At 36.6% G+C, this 27,690-nt stretch overlaps 1 protein-coding gene across 1 annotated transcript in view; it reads left to right on the forward strand.

The window, feature by feature from the left end:
* Positions 1-7,896: 7,896 nt before the first annotated feature.
* LOC144888796 (transmembrane protein 132D-like) overlaps positions 7,897-27,690 on the forward strand; it is a 139,678-nt gene continuing 119,884 nt past the window's right edge. The window contains exons 1-2 of the mRNA XM_078768004.1: positions 7,897-8,187; positions 9,268-9,411. Of these exons, the coding sequence (XP_078624130.1) occupies positions 7,897-8,187; positions 9,268-9,411 (435 nt within the window). The remainder of the gene's footprint in view (positions 8,188-9,267; positions 9,412-27,690) is intronic.

Below are 27,690 nucleotides of genomic sequence, written 5' to 3' on the forward strand. Positions count from 1 at the left end.
TATATTTCAATGGTAATGACACCATACAATTTCAATGATACAACCACGGAGATTTTCCCCGAGCAATCAATAGCAAACCACCATCAACAATTCCCAATCCACAATCAATCCCCTATATGATTAAGATGGCCATCTTATATATGTGTGTTCACTTCGGTACTCACGACCCCCTTTTGGTCTCTGCTCCTCACAATGTCTCTGGGCCCCTCCTGACCAAGATACTGGTCGGCGTCGCCGCACTCGGGCGGTTGAACGAACCCCGGGTGGACGTTTTTCCACCGGGCAGGTATCGTACCAGGCACCGTGGCTGCAGCCCCTCGTGGCCCCGCGAAGCGGGTACGGTAGAGCAAGCCAAAAGCCCCACGCCGCTTGCAAGGCGCGTTAGGCCCCAAGGTGCGACCCGCACGCGTCTGTTTAGACGGTGCCGCGAACGGTGCCAGACGCGGGGTCGATGCACGGCCCCACGTCAACTTGACGCCTCCACCGGGCAGGTACACGTCCCGGTAATTCCTCTCGCCAGACGGGCTTCGGAACGCCGCTTTTCCACGCAGCGCAAGGTCGATCCCACCTTTCGTCGGAGCGGGGCGAGGAAGAATACTACCCGTCGCTTTCTTCCTCGTGTCTTTTCCTCTTCCGTTTCCGGTCACTTCCGTTTCCGGACACTTTTCAGAAGGGCTCCTGACCCTCCAACCACAACAACCCTTAATCTATTACACATGGATAAGCAAAGACCTGAAAGGTAATTCACATACATTCACATAAATATGTAACACGAGGTTGAAATGCTATCCGGCTATGTTCTGGTTGGTAAGTAGTGTTGACGAGGTTGAAATGCTATCCGACTATGTTCTAGTTGGTGAGTAGTGGTGACGAGGTTGAAATGCTATCCGGCTATGTTCTGGTTGGTGAGTAGTGGTGACGAGGTTGAAATGCTATCCGGCTATGTTCTAGTTGGTGAGTAGTGGTGACGAGGTTGAAATGCTATCCGGCTATGTTCTGGTTGGTAAGTAGTGGTGACGAGGTTGAAATGCTATCCGGCTATGTTCTAGTTGGTGAGTAGTGGTGACGAGGATGAAATGCTATCCGGCTATGTTCTGGTTGGTGAGTAGTGGTGACAAGGTTGAAATGCTATCCGGATATGTTCTAGTTGGTGAGTAGTGGTGACGAGGGTTGAAATGCTATCCGGCTATGTTCTGGTTGGTGAGTAGTGGTGACGAGGTTGAAATGCTATCCGGCTATGTTCTGGTTGGTGTGTAGTGGTGACGAGGTTGAAATGCTATCCGGCTATGTTCTGGTTGGTGAGTAGTGGTGACGAGGTTGAAATGCTATCCGGCTATGTTCTAGTTGGTGAGTAGTGGTGACGAGGTTGAAATGCTATCCGGCTATGTTCTAGTTGGTGAGTAGTGGTGACGAGGTTGAAATGCTATCCGGCTATGTTCTAGTTGGTGAGTAGTGGTGACGAGGTTGAAAGGCTATTAGGCTATGTTCTAGTTGGTGAGTAGTGGTGACGAGGTTGAAAGGCTATTGGTCCATGTTCTGGTTGGTGAGTAGTGGTGACGAGGTTGAAAGGCTATTAGGCTATGTTCTGGTTGGTGAGTAGTGGTGACGAGGTTGAAAGGCTATTAGGCTATGTTCTGGTTGGTTAGTATTGGTGACGAGGTTGTAAAGCTATTGGGCTATGTTCTAGTTGGTGAGTATTGGTGACGAGGTTTAAACGCTATTGGGCTATGTTCTAGTTGGTGAGTAGTGGTGACGAGGTTTAAAGGCTATCGGGCTATGTTCTAGTTGGTGAGTAGTGGTGACGAGGTTGAAACGTTATTGGACCATGTTCTGGCTGGTGAGTAGTGGTGACGAGGTTAAAAGGCTATCGGGCTATGTTCTAGTTGGTGAGTAGTGGTGACGAGGTTGAAACGTTATTGGACCATGTTCTGGCTGGTGAGTAGTGGTGACGAGGTTAAAAGGCTATCGGGCTATGTTCTAGTTGGTGAGTAGTGGTGACGAGGTTTAAAGGCTATTGGGCTATGTTCTAGTTGGTGAGTAGTGGTGACGAGGTTTAAAGGCTATCGGGCTATGTTCTAGTTGGTGAGTAGTGGTGACGAGGTTGAAAGGCTATCGGGCTATGTTCTAGTTGGTGAGTAGTGGTGACGAGGTTGAAAGGCTATCAGGCTATGTTCTAGTTGGTGAGTAGTGGTGACGAGGTTTAAAGGCTATTGGGCTATGTTCTAGTTGTGAGTAGTGGTGACGAGGTTGAAAGGCTATCGGGCTATGTTCTAGTTGGTGAGTAGTGGTGACGAGGTTTAAAGGCTATCGGGCTATGTTCTAGTTGGTGAGTAGTGGTGACGAGGTTGAAACGTTATTGGACCATGTTCTGGCTGGTGAGTAGTGGTGACGAGGTTGAAAGGCTATCGGGCTATGTTCTAGTGGTGAGTAGTGGTGATGAGTTGAAAGGCTATCGGGCTATGTTCTAGTTGGTGAGTAGTGGTGACGAGGTTTAAAGGCTATCGGGCTATGTTCTAGTTGGTGAGTAGTGGTGACGAGGTTGAAAGGCTATCGGGCTATGTTCTAGTTGGTGAGTAGTGGTGACGAGGTTGAAAGGCTATCAGGCTATGTTCTAGTTGGTGAGTAGTGGTGACGAGGTTTAAAGGCTATTGGGCTATGTTCTAGTTGGTGAGTAGTGGTGACGAGGTTGAAAGGCTATCGGGCTATGTTCTAGTTGGTGAGTAGTGGTGACGAGGTTTAAAGGCTATCGGGCTATGTTCTAGTTGGTGAGTAGTGGTGACGAGGTTGAAACGTTATTGGACCATGTTCTGGCTGGTGAGTAGTGGTGACGAGGTTGAAAGGCTATCGGGCTATGTTCTAGTTGGTGAGTAGTGGTGATGAGGTTGAAAGGCTATCGGGCTATGTTCTAGTTGGTGAGTAGTGGTGACGAGGTTTAAAGGCTATCGGGCTATGTTCTAGTTGGTGAGCAGTGGTGACGAGGTTGAAACGTTATTGGACCATGTTCTGGCGGTGAGTAGTGGTGATGAGGTTGAAAGGCTATCGGGCTATGTTCTAGTTGGTGAGTAGTGGTGACGAGGTTGAAAGGCTATCGGGCTATGTTCTAGTTGGTGAGTAGTGGTGACGAGGTTGAAAGGCTATCGGGCTATGTTCTAGTTAGTGAGTATTGGTGACGAGGTTTAAAGGCTATTGGGCTATGTTCTAGTTGGTGAGTAGTGGTGACGAGGTTGAAAGGCTATCGGGCTATGTTCTCGTTGGTGAGTAGTGTTGACGAGGTTTAAAGGCTATCGGGCTATGTTCTAGTTGGTGAGTAGTGGTGACGAGGTTGAAACGTTATTGGACCATGTTCTGGCTGGTGAGTAGTGGTGATGAGGTTGAAAGGCTATCGGGCTATGTTCTAGTTGGTGAGTAGTGGTGACGAGGTTGAAAGGCTATCGGGCTATGTTCTAGTTGGTGAGTAGTGGTGACGAGGTTGAAAGGCTATCGGGCTATGTTCTAGTTGGTGAGTAGTGGTGACGAGGTTGAAAGGCTATCCGGCTATGTTCTCGTTGGTGAGTAGTGGTGACGAGGTTGAAAGGCTATCGGGCTATGTTCTGGTTGGTGAGTAGTGGTGACGAGGTTGAAAGGCTATCGGGCTATGTTCTAGTTGGTGAGTAGTGGTGATGAGGTTTAAAGGCTATCGGGCTATGTTCTAGTTGGTGAGTAGTGGTGACGAGCTTGTGAGGGTGTTTCAATGTTGCTCTTTTTGAGGATATTTTCAGTATTATATTCTCTTGATGTAATATTGTTGGAATGGTCCTTTGTCTCTAACGTGGTCTAGAAAGGATGGTTTGGCAGCAGTGTTATTTAAATGGCCATAACTTCCAAAAACGCCGTTTTCAACTTTTCTAACCTCCAGTTGACCTCCTCGAATGTGTTGGGAGATGACTTGAACAGAGTCGACAATAAGTACCATGAAGAAGATGTTTTTTATCGAGTTGGATGAGCTGACGCACCATTTCACACCTCCAAGGTTGGCTATACAACAACAACAACATGCATTTTAAGGCCATGTTGGCCTTGTAAGGTTGGCTATAAATGTTTGAAAATGATTCTATGAATTCAAAACACACAATTCCAACCTCTTTGCGCATTGTTCATGCAGTCTGAGGGCCGAGTATCTTTTGTGTGTGACCGTGGTGTGGTGGCATGGAAATGTGGCGTGACTTGCTGAATGTGAATCTGTTTCTGAAGTCTCGGGTTGGGCTTTGAAAAGTAGGAAAGAAGTTTCGAAATCGTGGTAAAGAAAGTTTCACGGGAATGTAGAATTTTCGATATCTAAAGCTCTTGCACTTCAATTCTGGGTGAACTGTTTGCCATTTTTAAGTATTAACTTTGAAACTGTGTGTGGAACTTTGCAAGATAAAAAATGTACTAGAATTTTAATGAAAAGAAAAAGAACATTTGAACATAACGAGAGTGTTATATCTCTTATTATACACTGAAGTTTCAACTTTATTTCCTTATTCTTTTTCCTTACGACATTTTCTAAGTTTCATGGAAGAGCAGTCTCACACACACACACACACACACGGACACACACGGACACACACGGAGACACACGGACATACACACACACACACACACACACACACACACACACACACACACACACACACACACACACACACACACACACACACATCTCGTTTTTTCATTTCTGTTCCTCACAATTCTATCTCTCTCTTTTATTCACACACACAGACACACACACACACACACATACACACAGACATACAGACATATGGACACACACACACACACACACACACACACACACACACACACACACACACACACAGACATATGCACGTGAACACACACACGCAGTCACACACACATGCACAGGCACACACAGACACACGTAGAAACACACAGAGACACATTGCCACACACACGGACACACGGACACACACACACACACACACACACACACAGACACACACACACACACACACACACACACACACACACACACACACACACATTCACCACTCACATGCAAACTAAAACATCTGACAACATAGGACTTGACTCCATCTGACAAACCCAGCTGTTGATTTTGGGGAACCTCGTGTTTGCCTAATGGTTAGGGTGGCGGGCTTGGGATCCTCAGGTCCTGAGTTTGAATCCAGTTGAATTAACGCCAGATGGGGTTGACTCGGCCTCTCATCCCTCCGAGGTCCGCAAAATGCGTACCAGATAAAAAATGATGGAACCAGCAACCGCGTGGCTGTACACGAACCACCTACCACATTTTAGGGAAGCAACTTGGTGGAGCACATTGGGTGCTGGAGCTGCCAACTAATAGCGGTGCTTTTCTCTCCACAATCAGATCTGGGAGAAATCTCCTTCCTAATTGCGATTCCAACCAACGTGGTTTATTCGTGTCTACTCTGTAAATGCTGAACCTAAATGCTGATGAACCTCAAGTGAGGAAGCAGTTTGTACCATTTTTAGAAGTCTTTGGTTTTTGTTCGACCAGGTTTGGAATCAAACCGATGCTCTTCTCGAATCATATCAGGCACTCTAAGCACCATTCCATTAAGTCTGCAACTTTGACTGCTGATTCTAGTGAGTTGTTGAAACATTGTGCGACTTCTTAAAAACACGTTTCTTGAATAACCAGTGAGGTTGTCAGGATTGTCTCAAATACTCCTCTCTGAGCTTTGTTGCCTGGATTTGAGTCCCGACCCAGCTGTAAATTGTCATTCTGGCGTTTTCATGCAGGGCGTGTGTCTCGCCTGTCGGATGTCAAGCCGACGGACCCGTCTGCAAACACTGATCATTGGTGGACGTTAACGATCCCATGATGACTTTCCGAAGAGTAGACGAGTTTTCGGCGGAACACTAAACAAATGATAAATTATTGTCCAAAACTGCGGCTAACAAATGGCCTGGTCTTCTTGAGTATCCCTCGATACCAAGTTACACTGCTTGCTCTCTCCTCTAGTTGTCAGGGCAGCAGCTCCTACTTCATAAATGAACACGTTCCCAGGTTGTTCACATGTCACATGTGAACGGCCATCTTACTCTATGAAGGACACTCATGGTGACGATGATTTTGGTGATGATTATAAATTTATTTACAGTTTATTCGACGGTGCAGCCTCGTGAGCGTGCCAAAGGCTGAAGCCTCAGCCTCGTGAGCGTGCCAAAGGCTGAAGCCTCGGCCTCGTGTCTTGTGTCTTTGTGTCTATATCTTCTTTGTTTATTAGAAGTCCTACGGATGTAAATGATCACTCGTTTTACTCTGCACGCATTGCACATCACGTTCAGCGAATTTCACCTCGCTGTGCCTTGTATTTATTGTTATTGTTTTAAAAAAACGCTTCTGTACACCGCCAATGAGGCTCGGTTTGCAAGCCACCATCTACAGTTACAGTAGAAGAGAGATAATTACTCTTTTATGGAAAATGTTTTTCAAGTTTATTTTATCCTCAAAAATAGAACACATTCGTGTTAAAAGATTGGCCTTGAAAAACCTACCCTTCTGAAGGGGTACAGACATCTATCTGTACAAACACACAAACTGACATTGTGTTTTACATGGTAGATGTGCACATGTTATCACATTGAGTGGAAGAAGCCAAAAGTGTGAGCACAAGTGATCTCCAAAATGAATGTTTGAATTGCAACATCGTTCACATGGAGAAAAATACTTGATATGCTCTATTGACAAAGCAAGTGCAGCAAGGATGATTAAAATCTGAGCAACGATCACTGCGGCCGGCCATTAATGTAACCCATGTTTTCTGAAATGAAGGGAAAATTATTTGATTTTGCAAACTGATTCAGCTGAACAATTTTTGCAAAAGAGACCCAACGAAAAACTCTGATCATTGGACTCCCCCCACTCCCCCTCCCCAGGATATGCTTACCGTGAGACCCCCTCTCCCACAATTTTTATTTTTTATTTTTTTTGGTAAACAAGATCGAGGCACGTGTAAGAGCTAACATTGATCACAAAAAGACAAACTGACGCATAAAACATAAAACATATGATAATGGGAGCGGGAGAAAAAGATGGAGAGTAGGGACATTGAGAGATCTGTGGGAGGGAGAGGGCTTCGGGGGGAGGAGGCATGGGAAGGGGGTGGGGGTGGGAGAGGTAAAAAAAACACATGGACACTGCTAGGACTTCCAGGAAAGAAGTCGGTATTTCAAAAAAGTGGATCTGGGGTGAATTAACGGGGGTAGAAAAGATCAAGGTTTTGGATGGGGGAAGATAAGAGATGGTGGTGAACGGCTGTTTTAAAGACCTGGAGGGAGGACTGGGATTGAAGAGAGTGTGGGAGTTTGTTCCAGAGGCGGGAGAAAAGAGGAATGAAAGAGTGAAGGTGAATAGAGAGTCTTGATTTTGGCAGTTTAACCATAAGAGGGTAAACCCTAACCTAAGTAAACCCTAAATAAACCCTAACCCTGCATTGGCAATGTCATGGGTTGACCCTGCTATCTGTGAAGGCAATGGCAAACCACCAAGTATAACCCTTGTTAAGAAACGGCTTTAGAAGAACTGGACCTCTTTTCGAACACCAGAATAGGAATACCTTGCTGGGCGACAAGTTCGCAGGTCTCTGGCACACAAGTGGTACATTACTCAACCCCATTGGCAAAAAGGATGCAAATCAGTTTGAAAGCTCATGTTAAAGAGTTAATTCATTTACTCCATTATACTCATTAAAAATCGGTCATTACTTGTTTGAGGGGAACTGGAAAGCCATGCACGATTGTCCAATTACTCATTTATCAAGTTGGAGCTTGAAAATGGCTGAGAATAAGATGCACACATTTTTGGGATGTTTGATGGTTTTTAGCATACATTTTGTCTACACTGAATCGTGGATGTCGCAGTGAATCATGGAGGTCACTGTGAATCATGGAGGTCACTGTGAATCATGCCAGTCACGGCGAATTGTGTTGGCCACACTGAATCATGGAGGTCACGGTGAATCATGGAGGTCACACCGAATCATGGAAGTTACGGCGAATCATGGAGCTCACGCTGTATCATGGAAGTTACGGCGAATCATGGAGCTCATGCCGAATCATGGAAGTTACGGCGAATCATGGAAGTTACGGCGAATCATGGAGCTCACGCCGAATCATGGAAGTTACGGCGAATCATGGAGCTCACGCCGAATCATGCAGGTCATAGCGAATCATGCAGGTCATAGCGAATCATGGAGGTCATGGCGAATCATGGAGCTCACGCCGAATCATGGAAGTTACGGCGAATCATGGAGCTCACGCCGAAACATGGAAGTTACGGCGAATCATGGAGCTCACGCCGAAACATGGGAGTTACGGCGAATCATGGAGCTCACGCCGAATCATGCAGGTCATAGCGAATCATGGAGGTCATGGCGAATCATGGAGCTCACGCCGAATCATGGAAGTTACGGCGAATCATGGAAGTTACGGCGAATCATGGAAGTTACGGCGAATCATGGAAGTTACGGCGAATCATGGAAGTTACGGCGAATCATGGAGCTCACGCCGAATCATGCAGGTCATAACGAATCATGGAGGTCATGGTGAATCATGCAGGTCACGGCGAATCATGGAGGTCACGGCGAATCATGGAGGTCACGGCGAATCATGCATGTCATGGCGAATCATGCACGTCACAGCGAATCATGCAGGTCATGGCGAATCTTGGAGGTCATGGTGAATCATGCAAGTCATGCCGAATCATTGTGGTCACATTGAATCATGGCAATCAGGTCGAATTTTGGTTGGATACTGACTGACTGTTTTTTGTTGATCATTTGCTTGATAGAAAGCAAAGATGCAATTTTTTTTTATATACAAGTTTAGGTAGAACTAATGGGGGTAGAAAACATTGTGGGTACAGGCAGGTGCTGACATGAGATGGTGGTGCACCGCCTGCAGGAACTGCCGGAGTGATGTGACGATCTCAAGATGTCAGTTCCACAAACGCGATAAAAGATGGTCACTTGCAAAAGTTCAGGTTAATGTACACAGTTCAGCAAATGGACAACTGCAAGAAATATAAGCAAGCCAGTTAGATTTTATTGCATTTTGGCAACGTCTATTTTATCTTCATCTGGCATAAACAACCAAGTTTTTATGTATTCAAATCTATCACCAAACAATTTGATCTCAATCTCTTTTTATCTCTGTATTGATGCAGATATTGACTTGTGCTGCTTTTGCCATTCTGATAGCCCTCGACTGTGTGCCCTCTGTGTTTGATGTTGTTTGCAGGCTGAAGAGCTTTTAAACACTGCGGTGTTGACCGGTAAGCTTGTAACTGTGCCAATCCGTCTGGTGAGCATCGCGGCAAGTGGGGCAATCGCAGACGTGTCTTCCCTTGCTGAATGCCACTCGTGGGACGAACAGGTTATCAAGGTATTCATTGACTTGAATGGCTGTGGGTGTTCAAGGTTTGTTTTGATAAAGTGAGTTAATCAGCTCATTGTTAGTTGAGGCTAAAGCTTGAATCTGGCATAAGGCAGCAGTGTTGCAGGTTGAAATTCAGAATTTCTGAAAATTAAAACCTTCCAGAAAGAGAGCAATTTGCCAAATCCACATTGTCCAGTCCGCACTTTGTGGATGTCAGGATGCAATGCTTTGAAAAAAAAATCTGCCCTTACAAACATTTTGCCCGACTATTTAGTCACAATTGTAATTACGTCATATGTGGAGTATCAAATCAAAGCGAAAGTTATTTTCTTGTCATGTACAATCAATTTTTCTATCACCTGTTGTAAGCACCATGTAATGCTGGCAATGTAAGATTCTTTACAATTTCATTTCATGTCATCTATGTCCATCTCCACAATATCCATCTCGATCATCTCCCTCTCTATCATGTCTCTTTCCATTTCTCTTTTTCCCTCTTTCTTTCTCTTTTTCCACCAGATAATTATTTATTTATTTATTTATTTATTTTTAACAAATTTCATTGCTCTCACAATTCAAGGAAAAAGTTGCTCTCACAAGTGAATCATTTCTATGAAAGAAATGTTACATTTTGAGGACATGTTTTATTCCGGACACATTTGAGGGTTTGCACTATATAGCATACGTTTGATCATGAGGGGAAGGGTGTTACCTGGGTTCCATCAGGGTAAATGAGATAGTCGGACCCTGCTATTCGCGGGGGATATGTTCCTGGAAAATCTGTGAATTGCGAAACCCGTGAATTAGGGGGGCATTGTTTCAATGGAAAAAGGGGGGGATAAGTTCCCAAGTCGTGAAAATCCACAAATAGAGAGGAACAAACAAAACAATACAGAGGAACAAACAAAATGGCGAGACAAATTCCGAGAATGACGACGATAATCCGCGAAGGTCGATGAAAATCTGCGAAGGTCGACGAAAATCCACGAAGGTCGAAGAAAATCCGCGAAGGTCGAAGAAAATCCGCGAAGGTCGACGAAAATCTGCGAAGGTTGACGAAAATCTGCGAAGGTCGACGAAAATCTGCGAAGGTCGACGAAAATCTGCGAAGGTCGACGAAAATCTGCGAAGATCGACGAAAATCTGCGAAGGTCGACGAAAATCTGCGAAGGTCGACGAAAATCTGCGAAGGTCGACGAAAATCTGCGAAGGTCGACGAAAATCTGCGAAGGTCGACGAAAATCTGCGAAGGTCGACGAAAATCTGCGAAGGTCGACGGAAATCTGCGAAGGTCGACGGAAATCTGCGAAGGTCGACGGAAATCTGCGAAGGTCGACGGAAATCTGCGAAGGTCGACGGAAATCTGCGAAGGTCGACGGAAATCTGCGAAGGTCGACGGAAATCTGCGAAGGTCGACGGAAATCTGCGAAGGTCGACGAAAATCTGCGAAGGTCGACGAAAATCCGCGAAGGTCGACGAAAATCCGCGAAGGTCGACGAAAATCCGCGAAGGTCGACGAAAATCCGCGAATGTCGACGAAAATCCGCGAAGGTCGACGAAAATCCGCGAAGGTCGACGAAAATCCGCGAAGGTCGACGAAAATCCGCGAAGGTCGACGAAAATCCGCGAAGGTCGACGAAAATCCGCGAAGTTCGACGAAAATCCGCGAAGGTCGACGAAAATCCGCGAAGGTCGACGAAAATCTGGTGAATGTATGCCGCAGCATTGGTTCAATGGGGGAAAAGGGGGATACGTTATTACGAACGTTATTACGTTACGAAAAGGGGGTCCAACAACTGTATTATCAAATACAGAAAAACTATACTTTTAACGCTTCTTCCTCAGTTCCATTAACCTTGAAATGCCTCAAAAAAAATTTTTTTTTCCTGTCAAAAATATATTGTTATGTTGGGAGGTTGTGGGGGTACACATGAAGTAGCATGTTAAGTTAGCATGATCCGTGTGTTCGCATTGGTTAGAAATGTTTTTGTAAACAGGGACCCGTTAGCGTGAAGTTGTCATGCTCTTATGCATTGAGTGAGGAGCAGTATACTTGACTGGCATGAGATAGGAAAGTGTATTTTGTATGTGTCCTCTCTGTAAAATGAGACAAGGCAGTCAGGCCTCAGCTAGTCAGGTCAGTCAGGTAGGAGGGGGTGCATAAACCCCCCTCGTGGCCCATGTTAGGAGTACAACGCATCCAGTGTGGTGCAAGCCATCACAAAACCCCCGAGGAAGTGCTGTCATTGGCGCACTGCAAGGTGTCGTGCCATAGGTTCGGGCGGCGCTGGCGGCAACACCCTTTTGACATGATGTCAGTACGGCAGCAGTGACGTATCCCCTCATTGGCCGATGCTGAGGGATGAGCAAAGAATGTTTGAAAGGGTGGCGCATGACCATGGAAGAGGTGTTAAAAGGCCAGGGGGTGGGAGGGCAAATTGAGTTGGTCATAGCCGGGGATGCTTGTGCTTTCTCCGGGGTTGGTGGTGTCAGAATGGAGTGAGCCCGCTGGAGAGCTGTTTGGGGGTTTTGTTTTGTGGATGCTGAAGTGCTGACCTGTGCAACCCCACAGTCTTTTGCCATGCTTACTTCTGGAGTCCTGCCGGCTGGTATACTTCAAGACCTTGCTTGATTTATCCACTTTGTGTGTGAATGGACGAGTGCATATGCTGCCATATTTTCTTGTATCGAGTGTATTTAGTTTTACTGAGTGTATTTATTTATCTCTATTCATTGTTTAGGTCTGCTTTTCCGCTCTGGAATCTTCATTTTTGTTATCCTGTGTCTCCTTTCAATAAACTCTTATTCCTTCATTGAAATTGCAGCCATCCATGAAGCACATTGCATCGGCACGAATGGGCCACATCAGCAGACCCAACAATGTGACAATATATTTTGCTGATTGCAGGCAGATTCAATCATGATTTGCTCTGCACAACGCTGAAGTTCTTGCATCTTTTGGCCTGAGCAATAACCGCACCCTTCTCCCTCACCCTTACTCAGCCACAATACGTCCAGGCCTAGCTTTTTCATCTGCGCTACAGAGCTGGGGATAACTTCATTTTTTGCAGTAATTATAAAATATTGTCGTGTCCCTGGGGTTAAGACCCCTGGGTGACGGATGGCTGACCGAGCCTTAACTCTGAGGCGTTTACCCAAACTATGGCAGTGTTATCTCTTTGGCATGCGCGGGGGGGAGGATACCGAGGTCCTTACCTGCACAGACGGACTGCACACAGGGGGTTATCCGATCCCCACAGACACAGAGATGGGACAGTAAAATCCACAATACAAGAAAAGTAGGATTCGACAAATAATGATTTAATGAACGAATTGCAAACAATTAAAATGAATGTGAAGTAAAGCTACAATTCCTAAATGAGGGACCCTCCCCACAGACTCATATACAGACACAGGGAGAAATCAATAAAATAAAATGTGGTGTCGCGCATTGGCCGGTATTCAGCTCTGGTCTCCTCACACGACCCTCGAACCCTGGCGGTTGTCGAATGGGTCCCCGAGGCCTTGCGCAGGAATGCTCAGGATGGTGCGCAGACGCGCCCATATCCGCCACCGACCCACGGAGCGGCGGCCAAACTTCTTCCTCCTCCGATAGTTCCACATTCCACAAAGCTCTGATGTTGCCCGGAACAGAGGGAGGGAAATGCGTCCACTTTCACCGCAGCCAGGAACAGAGAGAGAACGTGAATGTGACCGCCTGCGACCAAGCCCAGAGAGAGAGAGAGAAAATGGCGGTGCTTTTCCTTTTTGCTCTGACTTTCTCAAACGTTCTCTCTGACGTCACGCATGCTACAATCACCGAGCACCGTCAAATCGTCCCAACCAATTGTCCTTTGGGGCGTGGCTCACGGCCATTCTTGGCGCCCATCGAGGAGATTCAGCTAGGCGGGGTAGTGGTGTCCGGATTCTGTCGGCGATCGTGTTATTTTAATTATCTGCCAATCGCATGGCTAGCCGAATAAATGTCATAAGAACAAAGGGAAAAATCACAAGGGCAATTACACACTGGGAATTTACCCCGAAGCCCTAACTAATTAGCATAGCTCCACCTCTCACATGGAGACATATAAATGCTTACACGGACATCCGGCCCTAACTTAAATACATCGAGGTGGCTTCATAGCATACGGAGCACGCTAAACCTACACAATTATATCTGGACAAAGGTATTTCATTACCTACCCCCACACAAGTAACAATATTATACCATACTTTTTTTCAAATGTTTTATCCTCATGGTGAAATATTGCACATTAATAGAAAAAATGGATACAATCGTATCGAAGAATATTCAAACGTTGGTGAACTAATGTGACAAATTTCGCAAATCAGAAAAAAGCATCACAACATTGTCGTATGAGGGCAGATAATTAGCACGAATGACCAACCACAAGTGACGTTCTATCTGGCATGACCACCGATGAAGGCAATATGGCGATGCCCACGTTGATTGATTCCGATAAGAAGCCTGCCAAGTTGTCATCAAAATTTAGCATTATGCACATCGTTTCTTCAACAAAGAGTACAGTAAGTTAAGTCCATTTACCAATCAATCCTGGCTCTTTTGTATACATAGTTGAGGCTTGTGGAAGAGCTGGTATGAGTACACTGAACGGATCAGGACACAACAGGACAACAAGACAAGTTGAGAGAGGAGGGAAACACTAACAGCAGAGGAGAAGGCCAAGATAGACGCAGACTTGGACAAATAATGGGTGTGAAGACGGATACAGAAGGAAAATCCCATGAGGGAAAACTGGGAATTTGTAAGGAGGAAGGGATTGGGTTGGCATGGGGAGAGGGGGGGGGGGGGTGGGGGTAGGTTAACTAGGATGGAAAATACCATAACATTTCCACTTTCTGAAAGTTTGCTTCTGTATCCACCTTGTCCTTCCCCTGCATTCTGCCCTACTCATCATTCTTACCTACATCCCTAGTCTGTACGTCTCCGTCTATTTTTCCCTGGCATTTCTGTTGGTGTCCCCCCCACCCCCCTCTCTTTCCGCTGTTCTTTTTGTGCTGTTGCGTACTGATCCATTCGGTGTTCTAGCTTTTCCATGAGCATTGAGTTTGTACACAAAAACGAAGAAAGAAACGAGGTACTTGATTTAAAATGATAACGTGTAATACTGGTTGCCACCAGATGGTACTAGTGGCCTACGTTAGCAGATTATGGATAGACAGACAGACAGATCCAAATTTAATACTCTCTCGAGTGGGTAATTATTGAGAAAGATGATCATGGAGATCAAAAACTATCTTTATTAGATCGTCATTGAAGAAGAGCAGTTAAAATATCTTTATGAGATCGTCATTGAAGAACAACAGTTAAAATATCTTCGAGATCATCAATGAAGAAGAGCAGTTAAAATATCCTTTTTTGATCGTCATTGAAGATGTGTTGTTAAAATATCTTTATTAGATTGTCATTGAAGAAGAGCAGTTAAAATATCTTTATTAGATCATCATTGAAGAAGACTTGTTGAAATATCTTTCTTAGATCAATCATCATTAAAGAAGAGTTGTTGAAATATCTTTATTTGATCATCATTGAAGAAGAGTTGTTGAAATATCTTTATTTGATCGTCATTGAAGAAGAGTTGTTGAAATATCTTTCTTAGATCAATCATCATTAAAGAAGAGTTGAAATATCTTTATTTGATCATCATTGAAGAACAGTTGTTGAAATATCTTTATTTGATCGTCATTGAAGAAGAGTTGTTGAAATATCTTTATTTGATCGTCATTGAAGAAGAGTTGTTGAAATATCTTTATTAGATCATCATTGAAGAAGAGTTGTTAATATATATTTATTAGATCATCATTGAAGAAGAGTTTTTGAAATATCTTTATTCGATCATCATTAAAGAAGAGTTGTTGAAATATCTTTATTAGATCATCATTGAAGAAGAGTTATTAAAATATCTTTATTAGATCATCATTGAAGAAGATGATCGCATCTTCCCTTCCCTGGTGTTGGAATTTCAATTGGAATTTCAATCCCTGGTGTTGGGCTAGTGGCTTGGGTGCCGGCTTAGGATCCTAGGATCTTGGGTTCGAATCCCGGTCGATTGCTGAATTAACGCCAGGGGGGTTGACTCAGCCTGTCATCCTTCCGAGGTCGGCTAATTGAGTACCAGTTCACTGGTAATTCCCTGTTTGTCGTTAAAGGCGGCAAAAAGGGTTGGCGTCAGGAAGGGCATTCGGCCGTAAAACATTGCTTCAAAAAGGGGACCGAAAAACAACAACAACCACGGTTCCCGAAAAAGGCCAACCCCCGCTTTGCGGGGAAAAATGGCCTCTAAAGGTGGTTTTTTATTGAAGAAGAGTTATTAAAATATCTTTATTAGATCATCATTGAAGAAGTTATTAAAATATCTTTATTGGATCATCATTAAAGAAGAGTTGTTGAAATATCTTTATTTGATCATCATTGAAGAAGAGTTATTAAAATATCTTTATTAGATCATCATTGAAGAAGAGTTGTTGAAATATCTTTATTAGATCATCATTGAAGAAGAGTTGTTGAAATATCTTTATTTGATCATCATTGAAGAAGAGTTATTAAAATATCTTTATTTGATCATCATTAAAGAAGAGTTGTTGAAATACCTTTATTAGATCATCATTGAAGAAGAGTTGTTGAAATATCTTTATTAGATCATCATTGAAGAAGAGTTGTTGAAATATCTTTATTAGATCATCATTAAAGAAGAGTTGTTGAAATATCTTTATGAGATCATCATTGAAGAAGAGTTGTTGAAATATCTTTATTAGATCATCATTAAAGAAGAGTTGTTGAAATATCTTTATTAGATCATCATTAAAGAAGAGTTGTTGAAATATCTTTATTAGATCATCATTGAAGAAGAGTTGTTGAAATATCTTTATTAGATCATCATTAAAGAAGAGTTGTTGAAATATCTTTATTAGATCATCATTGAAGAAGAGTTGTTGAAATATCTTTATTAGATCATCATTAAAGAAGAGTTGTTGAAATATCTTTATTAGATCATCATTGAAGAAGAGTTGTTGAAATATCTTTATTAGATCATCATTAAAGAAGAGTTGTTGAAATATCTTTATTAGATCATCATTGAAGAAGTTATTAAAATATCTTTATTAGATCATCATTGAAGAAGTTATTAAAATATCTTTATTAGATCATCATTGAAGAAGAGTTATTAAAATATCTTTATTAGGTCATCATTGAAGAAGAGTTATTAAAATATCTTTATTCGATCATCATTGAAGAAGAGTTATTAAAATATCTTTATTAGATCATCATTGAAGAAGAATTATTAAAATATCTTTATTAGATCATCATTGAAGAAGAGTTATTAAAATATCTTTATGAGATCATCATTGAAGAAGAGTTATTAAAATATCTTTATTAGATCATCATTGAAGAAGAGTTATTAAAATATCTTTATAAGATCATCATTGAAGAAGAGTTATTAAAATATCTTTCTTAGATCATTATTGAAGAAGAGTTATTAAAATATCTTTATTAGATCATCACTGAAGAAGAGTTATTAAAATATCTTTATTAGATCATCATTGAAGAAGAGTTGTTAAAATATCTTTATTAGATCATCATGAAAGAAGAGTTATTAAAATATCTTTATAAGATCATCATTGAAGAAGAGTTGTTGAAATATCTTTATTAGATCATCATTGAAGAAGAGTTGTTAAAATATCTTTATTAGATCATCATTGAAGAAGAGTTGTTGAAATATCTTTATTAGATCATCATTGAAGAAGAGTTGTTAAAATATCTTTTTTAGATCATCATTAAAGAAGAGTTATTAAAATATCTTTATAAGATCATCATTGAAGAAGAGTTGTTGAAATATCTTTATTAGATCATCATTGAAGAAGAGTTGTTGAAATATCTTTATTAGATCATCATTGAAGAAGAGTTATTAAAATATCTTTATTAGATCATCACTGAAGAAGAGTTATTAAAATATCTTTATGAGATCATCATTGAAGAAGAGTTATTAAAATATCTTTATTAGATCATCATTGAAGAAGAGTTATTAAAATATCTTTATAAGATCATCATTGAAGAAGAGTTGTTGAAATATCTTTATTAGATCATCATTGAAGAAGAGTTGTTGAAATATCTTTATTAGATCATCATTGAAGAAGAGTTATTAAAATATCTTTCTTAGATCATTATTGAAGAAGAGTTATTAAAATATCTTTATTAGATCATCACTGAAGAAGAGTTATTAAAATATCTTTATTAGATCATCATTAAAGAAGAGTTATTAAAATATCTTTATTAGATCATCATTAAAGAAGAGTTGTTGAAATATCTTTATTAGATCATCATTAAAGAAGAGTTTTTAATATATCTTTATTAGATCATCATTAAAGAAGAGTTTTTAATATATCTTTATTAGATCATCATTAAAGAAGAGTTATTAAAATATCTTTATTAGATCATCATTGAAGAAGAGTTTTTAATATATCTTTATTAGATCATCATTGAAGAAGAGTTATTAAAATATCTTTATTAGATCATCATTGAAGAAGAGTTATTAAAATATCTTTCTTAGATCATTATTGAAGAAGAGTTATTAAAATATCTTTATTAGATCATCATTGAAGAAGAGTTTTTAATATATCTTTATGAGATCATCATTGAAGAAGAGTTATTAAAATATCTTTATTAGATCATCATTGAAGAAGAGTTATTAAAATATCTTTATAAGATCATCATTGAAGAAGAGTTGTTGAAATATCTTTATTAGATCATCATTGAAGAAGAGTTGTTGAAATATCTTTATTAGATCATCATTGAAGAAGAGTTATTAAAATATCTTTCTTAGATCATTATTGAAGAAGAGTTATTAAAATATCTTTGTTAGATCATCACTGAAGAAGAGTTATTAAAATATCTTTATTAGATCATCATTAAAGAAGAGTTGTTAAAATATCTTTATTAGATCATCATTAAAGAAGAGTTGTTGAAATATCTTTATTAGATCATCATTAAAGAAGAGTTTTTAATATATCTTTATTAGATCATCATTAAAGAAGAGTTTTTAATATATCTTTATTAGATCATCATTAAAGAAGAGTTATTAAAATATCTTTATTAGATCATCATTGAAGAAGAGTTTTTAATATATCTTTATTAGATCATCATTGAAGAAGAGTTATTAAAATATCTTTATTAGATCATCATTGAAGAAGAGTTATTAAAATATCTTTCTTAGATCATTATTGAAGAAGAGTTATTAAAATATCTTTATTAGATCATCATTGAAGAAGAGTTATTAAAATATCTTTATTAGATCATCATTAAAGAAGAGTTATTAAAATATCTTTATTAGATCATCATTGAAGAAGAGTTGTTGAAATATCTTTATTAGATCATCATTGAAGAAGAGTTGTTAAAATATCTTTATTAGATCATCATTGAAGAAGAGTTGTTGAAATATCTTTATTAGATCATCATTGAAGAAGAGTTGTTGAAATATCTTTATTGGATCATCATTAAAAAAGAGTTGTTAAAATATCTTTATTAGATCATCATTGAAGAAGAGTTGTTGAAATATCTTTATTAGATCATCATTGAAGAAGAGTTGTTAAAATATCTTTATTAGATCATCATTGAAGAAGAGTTGTTGAAATATCTTTATTAGATCATCATTAAAGAAGAGTTGTTGAAATATCTTTATTAGATCATCATTAAAAAAGAGTTATTAAAATATCTTTATTAGATCATCATTGAAGAAGAGTTGTTGAAATATCTTTATTAGATCATCATTGAAGAAGAGATTTTAAAATATCTTTATTAGATCATCATTGAAGAAGAGTTATTAAAATATCTTTATTAGATCATCATTGAAGAAGAGTTGTTGAAATATCTTTATTAGATCATCATTGAAGAAGAGTTTTTAAAATATCTTTATTAGATCATCATTGAAGAAGAGTTGTTGAAATATCTTTATTAGATCATCATTGAAGAAGAGTTGTTGAAATATCTTTATTAGATCATCATTAAAGAAGAGTTGTTGAAATATCTTTATTAGATCATCATTAAAAAAGAGTTGTTAAAATATCTTTATTAGATCATCATTGAAGAAGAGTTGTTGAAATATCTTTATTAGATCATCATTAAAGAAGAGTTGTTGAAATATCTTTCTTAGATCATCATTGAAGAAGAGTTATTAAAATATCTTTATTAGATCATCATTGAAGAAGAGTTGTTGAAATATCTTTATTAGATCATCATTAAAGAAGAGTTGTTGAAATATCTTTATTAGATCATCATTGAAGAAGAGTTGTTGAAATATCTTTATTAGATCATCATTGAAGAAGAGTTTTTATAATATCTTTATTAGATCATCATTGAAGAAGAGTTATTAAAATATCTTTATGAGATCATCATTGAAGAAGAGTTATTAAAATATCTTTATTAGATCATCATTGAAGAAGAGTTGTTGAAATATCTTTATTAGATCATCATTGAAGAAGAGTTGTTGAAATATCTTTATTAGATCATTAAAAAAGAGTTGTTGAAATATCTTTATTAGATCATCATTGAAGAAGAGTTATTAAAATATCTTTATTAGATCATTAAAGAAGAGTTGTTGAAATATCTTTATTAGATCATTAAAAAAGAGTTGTTGAAATATCTTTATTAGATCATTGAAGAAGTTATTAAAATATCTTTATTAGATCATTAAAAAAGAGTTGTTGAAATATCTTTATGAGATCATCATTGAAGAAGAGTTATTAAAATATCTTTATTAGATCATTAAAGAAGAGTTGTTGAAATATCTTTATTAGATCATCATTAAAGAAGAGTTGTTGAAATATCTTTATTAGATCATCATTAAAGAAGAGTTGTTAAAATATCTTTATTAGATCATCATTGAAGAAGAGTTGTTGAAATATCTTTATTAGATCATCATTGAAGAAGAGTTATTAAAATATCTTTCTTAGATCATTATTGAAGAAGTTATTAAAATATCTTTATTAGATCATCACTGAAGAAGAGTTATTAAAATATCTTTATTAGATCATCATTAAAGAAGAGTTATTAAAATATCTTTATTAGATCATCATTAAAGAAGAGTTGTTGAAATATCTTTATTAGATCATCATTAAAGAAGAGTTTTTAATATATCTTTATTAGATCATCATTAAAGAAGAGTTTTTAATATATCTTTATTAGATCATCATTAAAGAAGAGTTATTAAAATATCTTTATTAGATCATCATTGAAGAAGAGTTTTTAATATATCTTTATTAGATCATCATTGAAGAAGTTATTAAAATATCTTTATTAGATCATCATTGAAGAAGAGTTATTAAAATATCTTTCTTAGATCATTATTGAAGAAGAGTTATTAAAATATCTTTATTAGATCATCATTGAAGAAGAGTTATTAAAATATCTTTATTAGATCATCATTAAAGAAGAGTTGTTGAAATATCTTTATTAGATCATCATTAAAAAAGAGTTGTTAAAATATCTTTATTAGATCATCATTGAAGAAGAGTTGTTGAAATATCTTTATTAGATCATCATTGAAGAAGAGTTGTTGAAATATCTTTATTAGATCATCATTAAAAAAGAGTTGTTAAAATATCTTTATTAGATCATCATTGAAGAAGAGTTGTTGAAATATCTTTATTAGATCATCATTGAAGAAGAGTTATTAAAATATCTTTATTAGATCATCATTGAAGAAGAGTTGTTGAAATATCTTTATTAGATCATCATTGAAGAAGAGTTGTTAAAATATCTTTATTAGATCATCATTGAAGAAGAGTTGTTGAAATATCTTTATTAGATCATCATTAAAGAAGAGTTGTTGAAATATCTTTATTAGATCATCATTGAAGAAGAGTTGTTGAAATATCTTTATTAGATCATCATTGAAGAAGAGTTGTTAAAATATCTTTATTAGATCATCATTGAAGAAGAGTTGTTGAAATATCTTTATTAGATCATCATTGAAGAAGAGTTATTAAAATATCTTTATTAGATCATCATTGAAGAAGAGTTGTTGAAATATCTTTATTAGATCATCATTGAAGAAGAGTTTTTAAAATATCTTTATTAGATCATCATTGAAGAAGAGTTGTTGAAATATCTTTATTAGATCATCATTGAAGAAGAGTTGTTGAAATATCTTTATTAGATCATCATTAAAGAAGAGTTGTTGAAATATCTTTATTAGATCATCATTGAAGAAGAGTTATTAAAATATCTTTATGAGATCATCATTGAAGAAGAGTTATTAAAATATCTTTATTAGATCATCATTGAAGAAGAGTTGTTGAAATATCTTTATTAGATCATCATTGAAGAAGAGTTGTTGAAATATCTTTATTAGATCATTAAAAAAGAGTTGTTGAAATATCTTTATTAGATCATCATTGAAGAAGAGTTATTAAAATATCTTTATTAGATCATTAAAGAAGAGTTGTTGAAATATCTTTATTAGATCATTAAAAAAGAGTTGTTGAAATATCTTTATTAGATCATTGAAGAAGTTATTAAAATATCTTTATTAGATCATTAAAAAAGAGTTGTTGAAATATCTTTATGAGATCATCATTGAAGAAGAGTTATTAAAATATCTTTATTAGATCATTAAAGAAGAGTTGTTGAAATATCTTTATTAGATCATCATTAAAGAAGAGTTGTTGAAATATCTTTATTAGATCATCATTAAAGAAGAGTTGTTAAAATATCTTTATTAGATCATCATTGAAGAAGAGTTGTTGAAATATCTTTATTAGATCATCATTGAAGAAGAGTTATTAAAATATCTTTCTTAGATCATTATTGAAGAAGTTATTAAAATATCTTTATTAGATCATCACTGAAGAAGAGTTATTAAAATATCTTTATTAGATCATCATTAAAGAAGAGTTATTAAAATATCTTTATTAGATCATCATTAAAGAAGAGTTGTTGAAATATCTTTATTAGATCATCATTAAAGAAGAGTTTTTAATATATCTTTATTAGATCATCATTAAAGAAGAGTTTTTAATATATCTTTATTAGATCATCATTAAAGAAGAGTTATTAAAATATCTTTATTAGATCATCATTGAAGAAGAGTTTTTAATATATCTTTATTAGATCATCATTGAAGAAGTTATTAAAATATCTTTATTAGATCATCATTGAAGAAGAGTTATTAAAATATCTTTCTTAGATCATTATTGAAGAAGAGTTATTAAAATATCTTTATTAGATCATCATTGAAGAAGAGTTATTAAAATATCTTTATTAGATCATCATTAAAGAAGAGTTGTTGAAATATCTTTATTAGATCATCATTAAAAAAGAGTTGTTAAAATATCTTTATTAGATCATCATTGAAGAAGAGTTGTTGAAATATCTTTATTAGATCATCATTGAAGAAGAGTTGTTGAAATATCTTTATTAGATCATCATTAAAAAAGAGTTGTTAAAATATCTTTATTAGATCATCATTGAAGAAGAGTTGTTGAAATATCTTTATTAGATCATCATTGAAGAAGAGTTATTAAAATATCTTTATTAGATCATCATTGAAGAAGAGTTGTTGAAATATCTTTATTAGATCATCATTGAAGAAGAGTTGTTAAAATATCTTTATTAGATCATCATTGAAGAAGAGTTGTTGAAATATCTTTATTAGATCATCATTAAAGAAGAGTTGTTGAAATATCTTTATTAGATCATCATTGAAGAAGAGTTGTTGAAATATCTTTATTAGATCATCATTGAAGAAGAGTTGTTAAAATATCTTTATTAGATCATCATTGAAGAAGAGTTGTTGAAATATCTTTATTAGATCATCATTGAAGAAGAGTTATTAAAATATCTTTATTAGATCATCATTGAAGAAGAGTTGTTGAAATATCTTTATTAGATCATCATTGAAGAAGAGTTTTTAAAATATCTTTATTAGATCATCATTGAAGAAGAGTTTTTAAAATATCTTTATTAGATCATCATTGAAGAAGAGTTATTAAAATATCTTTATTAGATCATCATTGAAAAAGAGTTATTAAAATATCTTTATTAGATCATCATTGAAGAAGAGTTGTTGAAATATCTTTATTAGATCATTAAAAAAGAGTTGTTGAAATATCTTTATTAGATCATCATTGAAGAAGAGTTATTAAAATATCTTTATTAGATCATTAAAGAAGAGTTGTTGAAATATCTTTATTAGATCATTAAAAAAGAGTTGTTGAAATATCTTTATTAGATCATTGAAGAAGAGTTATTAAAATATCTTTATTAGATCATTAAAAAAGAGTTGTTGAAATATCTTTATTAGATCATCATTGAAGAAGAGTTATTAAAATATCTTTATTAGATCATTAAAGAAGAGTTGTTGAAATATCTTTATTAGATCATCATTAAAGAAGAGTTGTTGAAATATCTTTATTAGATCATCATTGAAGAAGAGTTGTTGAAATATCTTTATTAGATCATCATTAAAGAAGAGTTATTAAAATATCTTTATTAGATCATCATTAAAGAAGAGTTATTAAAATATCTTTATTAGATCATCATTAAAGAAGAGTTGTTGAAATATCTTTATTAGATCATTATTGAAGAGTTTTTTTTTTTTTTTTTTGTATACAGAATCGAGGCTCGTGAAAGAGCTAACATTTATCAAACAAACAAATCAAACAAACAAGCAAACAAAGTATATAAAAAGGGGAGCGGCAGAGAAGATGGGGAGAGAAGGGGAGGAAGCATCACAAACACAACATTTGAGAGCAGGGACATCGGGAGATGTGTGGGAGGGAGAGGGCTTGGGGGGTGGGGGGGCAGGATAGGTATAAAATGCAAGGACACCAAGGACTTCCAGGAAAGCAGTTGGTATTTCAAAAAAGTGGATTTGGGGTGAAATTAGCGGGGGTAGAAAAGATCAAGGTTTTGGATTGGGGAAGATAAGAGATGGTGGTGAACAGCTGTTTTAAAGACCTGGAGGGAGGAGTGGGATTGAAGAGAGTGAGGGAGTTTGTTCCAGAGGTGGGAGAAAAGAGGAATGAAGGAGTGAAGGTGAGCAGAGAGTCTTGATTTTGGCCGTTTAACCATAAGAGGGTTGCTGGCAGATCTTGTGCGACCTGTAGGAATATTGGGGGGATAGAGCCCAGAGAGAGCTGGAGGAGCAAGGCCGGAGAGGAGTCGGTAGAAGACGGAAAGACCACCAACCTGCCTGCGGTGAGTGAGTGAAAGGCCCTCAGAGATAGCTTCATCGCCGGAGATTCCAATGATTCTGAACGCTTTGGTTTCAACAGCGTGAAGACGGGCTAGGTGTGAGGCAGGAGCACCAGACCAGAGGGGAGAGCAGTATTCCATAGAGCTGCGGATGAAAGCCTTGTATGTGGTGAGGAGCTCAGGTGTGCCAAGGAAGGACTTCGCACGACGGAGGATGCCCAGTCGCCGACTGGCTTTGGAGGCCAGATCTGAAATGTGGTTTTCCCAGGAAAGATCATGGCAGATAGTGAGACCCAAAAGCTTGAGTGACAGATTGTTGAAATATCTTTATTCGATCATCATTAAAGAAGAGTTATTAAAATATCTTTATGAGATCATCATTGCAGAAGAGTTATTAAAATATCTTTATGAGATCATCATTGCAGAAGAGTTATTAAAATATCTTTATTAGATCATTATTGCAGAAGAGTTATTAAAATATGTTTATTAGATCATCATTGAAGAAGAGTTATTAAAATATCTTTATTAGATCATCATTGCAGAAGAGTTATTAAAATATCTTTATTAGATCATCATTGAAGAAGAGTTATTAAAATATCTTTATTAGATCATCATTGCAGAAGAGTTATTAAAATATCTTTATTAGATCATCATTGCAGAAGAGTTATTAAAATATCTTTATTAGATCATCATTGCAGAAGAGTTATTAAAATATCTTTATTAGATCATCATTGCAGAAGAGTTATTAAAATATCTTTATTAGATCATCATTGCAGAAAAGTTATTAAAATATCTTTATTAGATCATTATTGCAGAAGAGGTATTAAAATATCTTTATTAGATCATCATTGCAGAAGAGTTATTAAAATATCTTTATTAGGTCATCATTGCAGAAGAGTTATTAAAATATTTTTATTAGATCATCATTGAAGAAGAGTTATTAAAATATCTTTATTAGATCATCATTGAAGAAGAGTTATTAAAATATCTTTATTAGATCATCATTGCAGAAGAGTTATTAAAATATCTTTATTAGATCATTATTGCAGAAGAGTTATTAAAATATCTTTATTAGATCATCATTGAAGAAGAGTTATTAAAATATCTTTATTAGATCATCATTGCAGAAGAGTTATTAAAATATTTTTATTAGATCATCATTGAAGAAGAGTTATTAAAATATCTTTATTAGATCATTATTGCAGAAGAGTTATTAAAATATCTTTATTAGATCATCATTGAAGAAGAGTTATTAAAATATCTTTATTAGATCATCATTGCAGAAGAGTTATTAAAATATCTTTATTAGAGCATCATTGCAGAAGAGTTATTAAAATATCTTTATTAGATCATCATTGCAGAAGAGTTATTAAAATATCTTTATTAGATCATCATTGCAGAAAAGTTATTAAAATATCTTTATTAGATCATTATTGCAGAAGAGGTATTAAAATATCTTTATTAGATCATCATTGAAGAAGAGTTATTAAAATATCTTTATTAGATCATCATTGCAGAAGAGTTATTAAAATATCTTTATTAGAGCATCATTGCAGAAGAGTTATTAAAATATCTTTATTAGATCATCATTGCAGAAGAGTTATTAAAATATCTTTATTAGGTCATCATTGCAGAAGAGTTATTAAAATATCTTTATTAGATCATCATTGAAGAAGAGTTATTAAAATATCTTTATTAGATCATCATTGAAGAAGAGTTATTAAAATATCTTTATTAGATCATCATTGAAGAAGAGTTATTAAAATATCTTTATTAGATCATCATTGCAGAAGAGTTATTAAAATATCTTTATTAGATCATCATTGCAGAAGAGTTATTAAAATATCTTTATTAGATCATCATTGCAGAAGAGTTATTAAAATATCTTTATTAGATCATCATTGCAGAAGAGTTATTAAAATATCTTTATTAGATCATCATTGCAGAAGAGTTATTAAAATATCTTTATTAGATCATCATTGCAGAAGAGTTATTAAAATATCTTTATTAGATCATCATTGCAGAAGAGTTATTAAAATATCTTTATTAGATCATCATTGAAGAAGAGTTATTAAAATATCTTTATTAGATCATCATTGAAGAAGAGTTATTAAAATATCTTTATTAGATCATCATTGAAGAAGAGTTATTAAAATATCTTTATTAGATCATCATTGCAGAAGAGTTATTAAAATATCTTTATTATTTTGTCATTGAAGAAGAGTTATTAAAATATCTTTATTATTTTGTCATTGAAGAAGAGTAGTAAAAATATCTGAAATGCAAATAAATATGTTGAAGAAGAGTTATTAAAATATCTTTATTAGATCATCATTGAAGAAGAGTCATTAAAATATCTTTATTATTTTGTCATTGAAGAAGAGTTATTAAAATATCTTTATTATTTTGTCATTGAAGAAGAGTCATTAAAATATCTTTATTATTTTGTCATTGAAGAAGAGTTATTAAAATATCTTTATTATTTTGTCATTGAAGAAGAGTTATTAAAATATTGTTGCGAATATGGAATTTGGCCTCCATATCCGCTTGTAAATATTCCCCTATTTTCTCCGATACTCCCCAACTCTCCCTTACCCCATTCCCTAGTCCCATTGTCTGTAAACAACACCCATTAGAGCCGATCTTCCCCTTCATCCCCCCATTAAATGTCGTGCCCAGGTCCCCCGCACCACACGTAGACAATTATAGGACATCTTGCTAGTTATTCTTAATCTATGTCAGTTAAGGACTTGTTTCCATTAATTATGACTCTTCGTTGCACCAGAATGTGATGATATGGCACCAGTAGGAGTTTAGGACCTTCCCATACCTCCCCGCATCTCTTCCCATCATCTCAAGCTCCAACAACAACCACAACAACAGCGGCTTTGCGTCCTCACTCCGGCTCGGTTGGCCGCCATTGAACATGTGCTCGACGGGGTTACCCAGAAGGGGGCTCCCTGTCGGCCCCTCGTCAAGGGCGGAGCCGGTAACCCCCGCACCCAATGAGAAGCCATGGGCCGATGCCATATGGGGCGGAGCTAACGAGCGAGGGC

This window comes from Myxine glutinosa, chromosome 14, assembly GCF_964187855.1.
Source record: "Myxine glutinosa chromosome 14, kmMyxGlut1.1, whole genome shotgun sequence".
Taxonomy (NCBI): Eukaryota; Metazoa; Chordata; class Myxini; order Myxiniformes; family Myxinidae; genus Myxine; species Myxine glutinosa.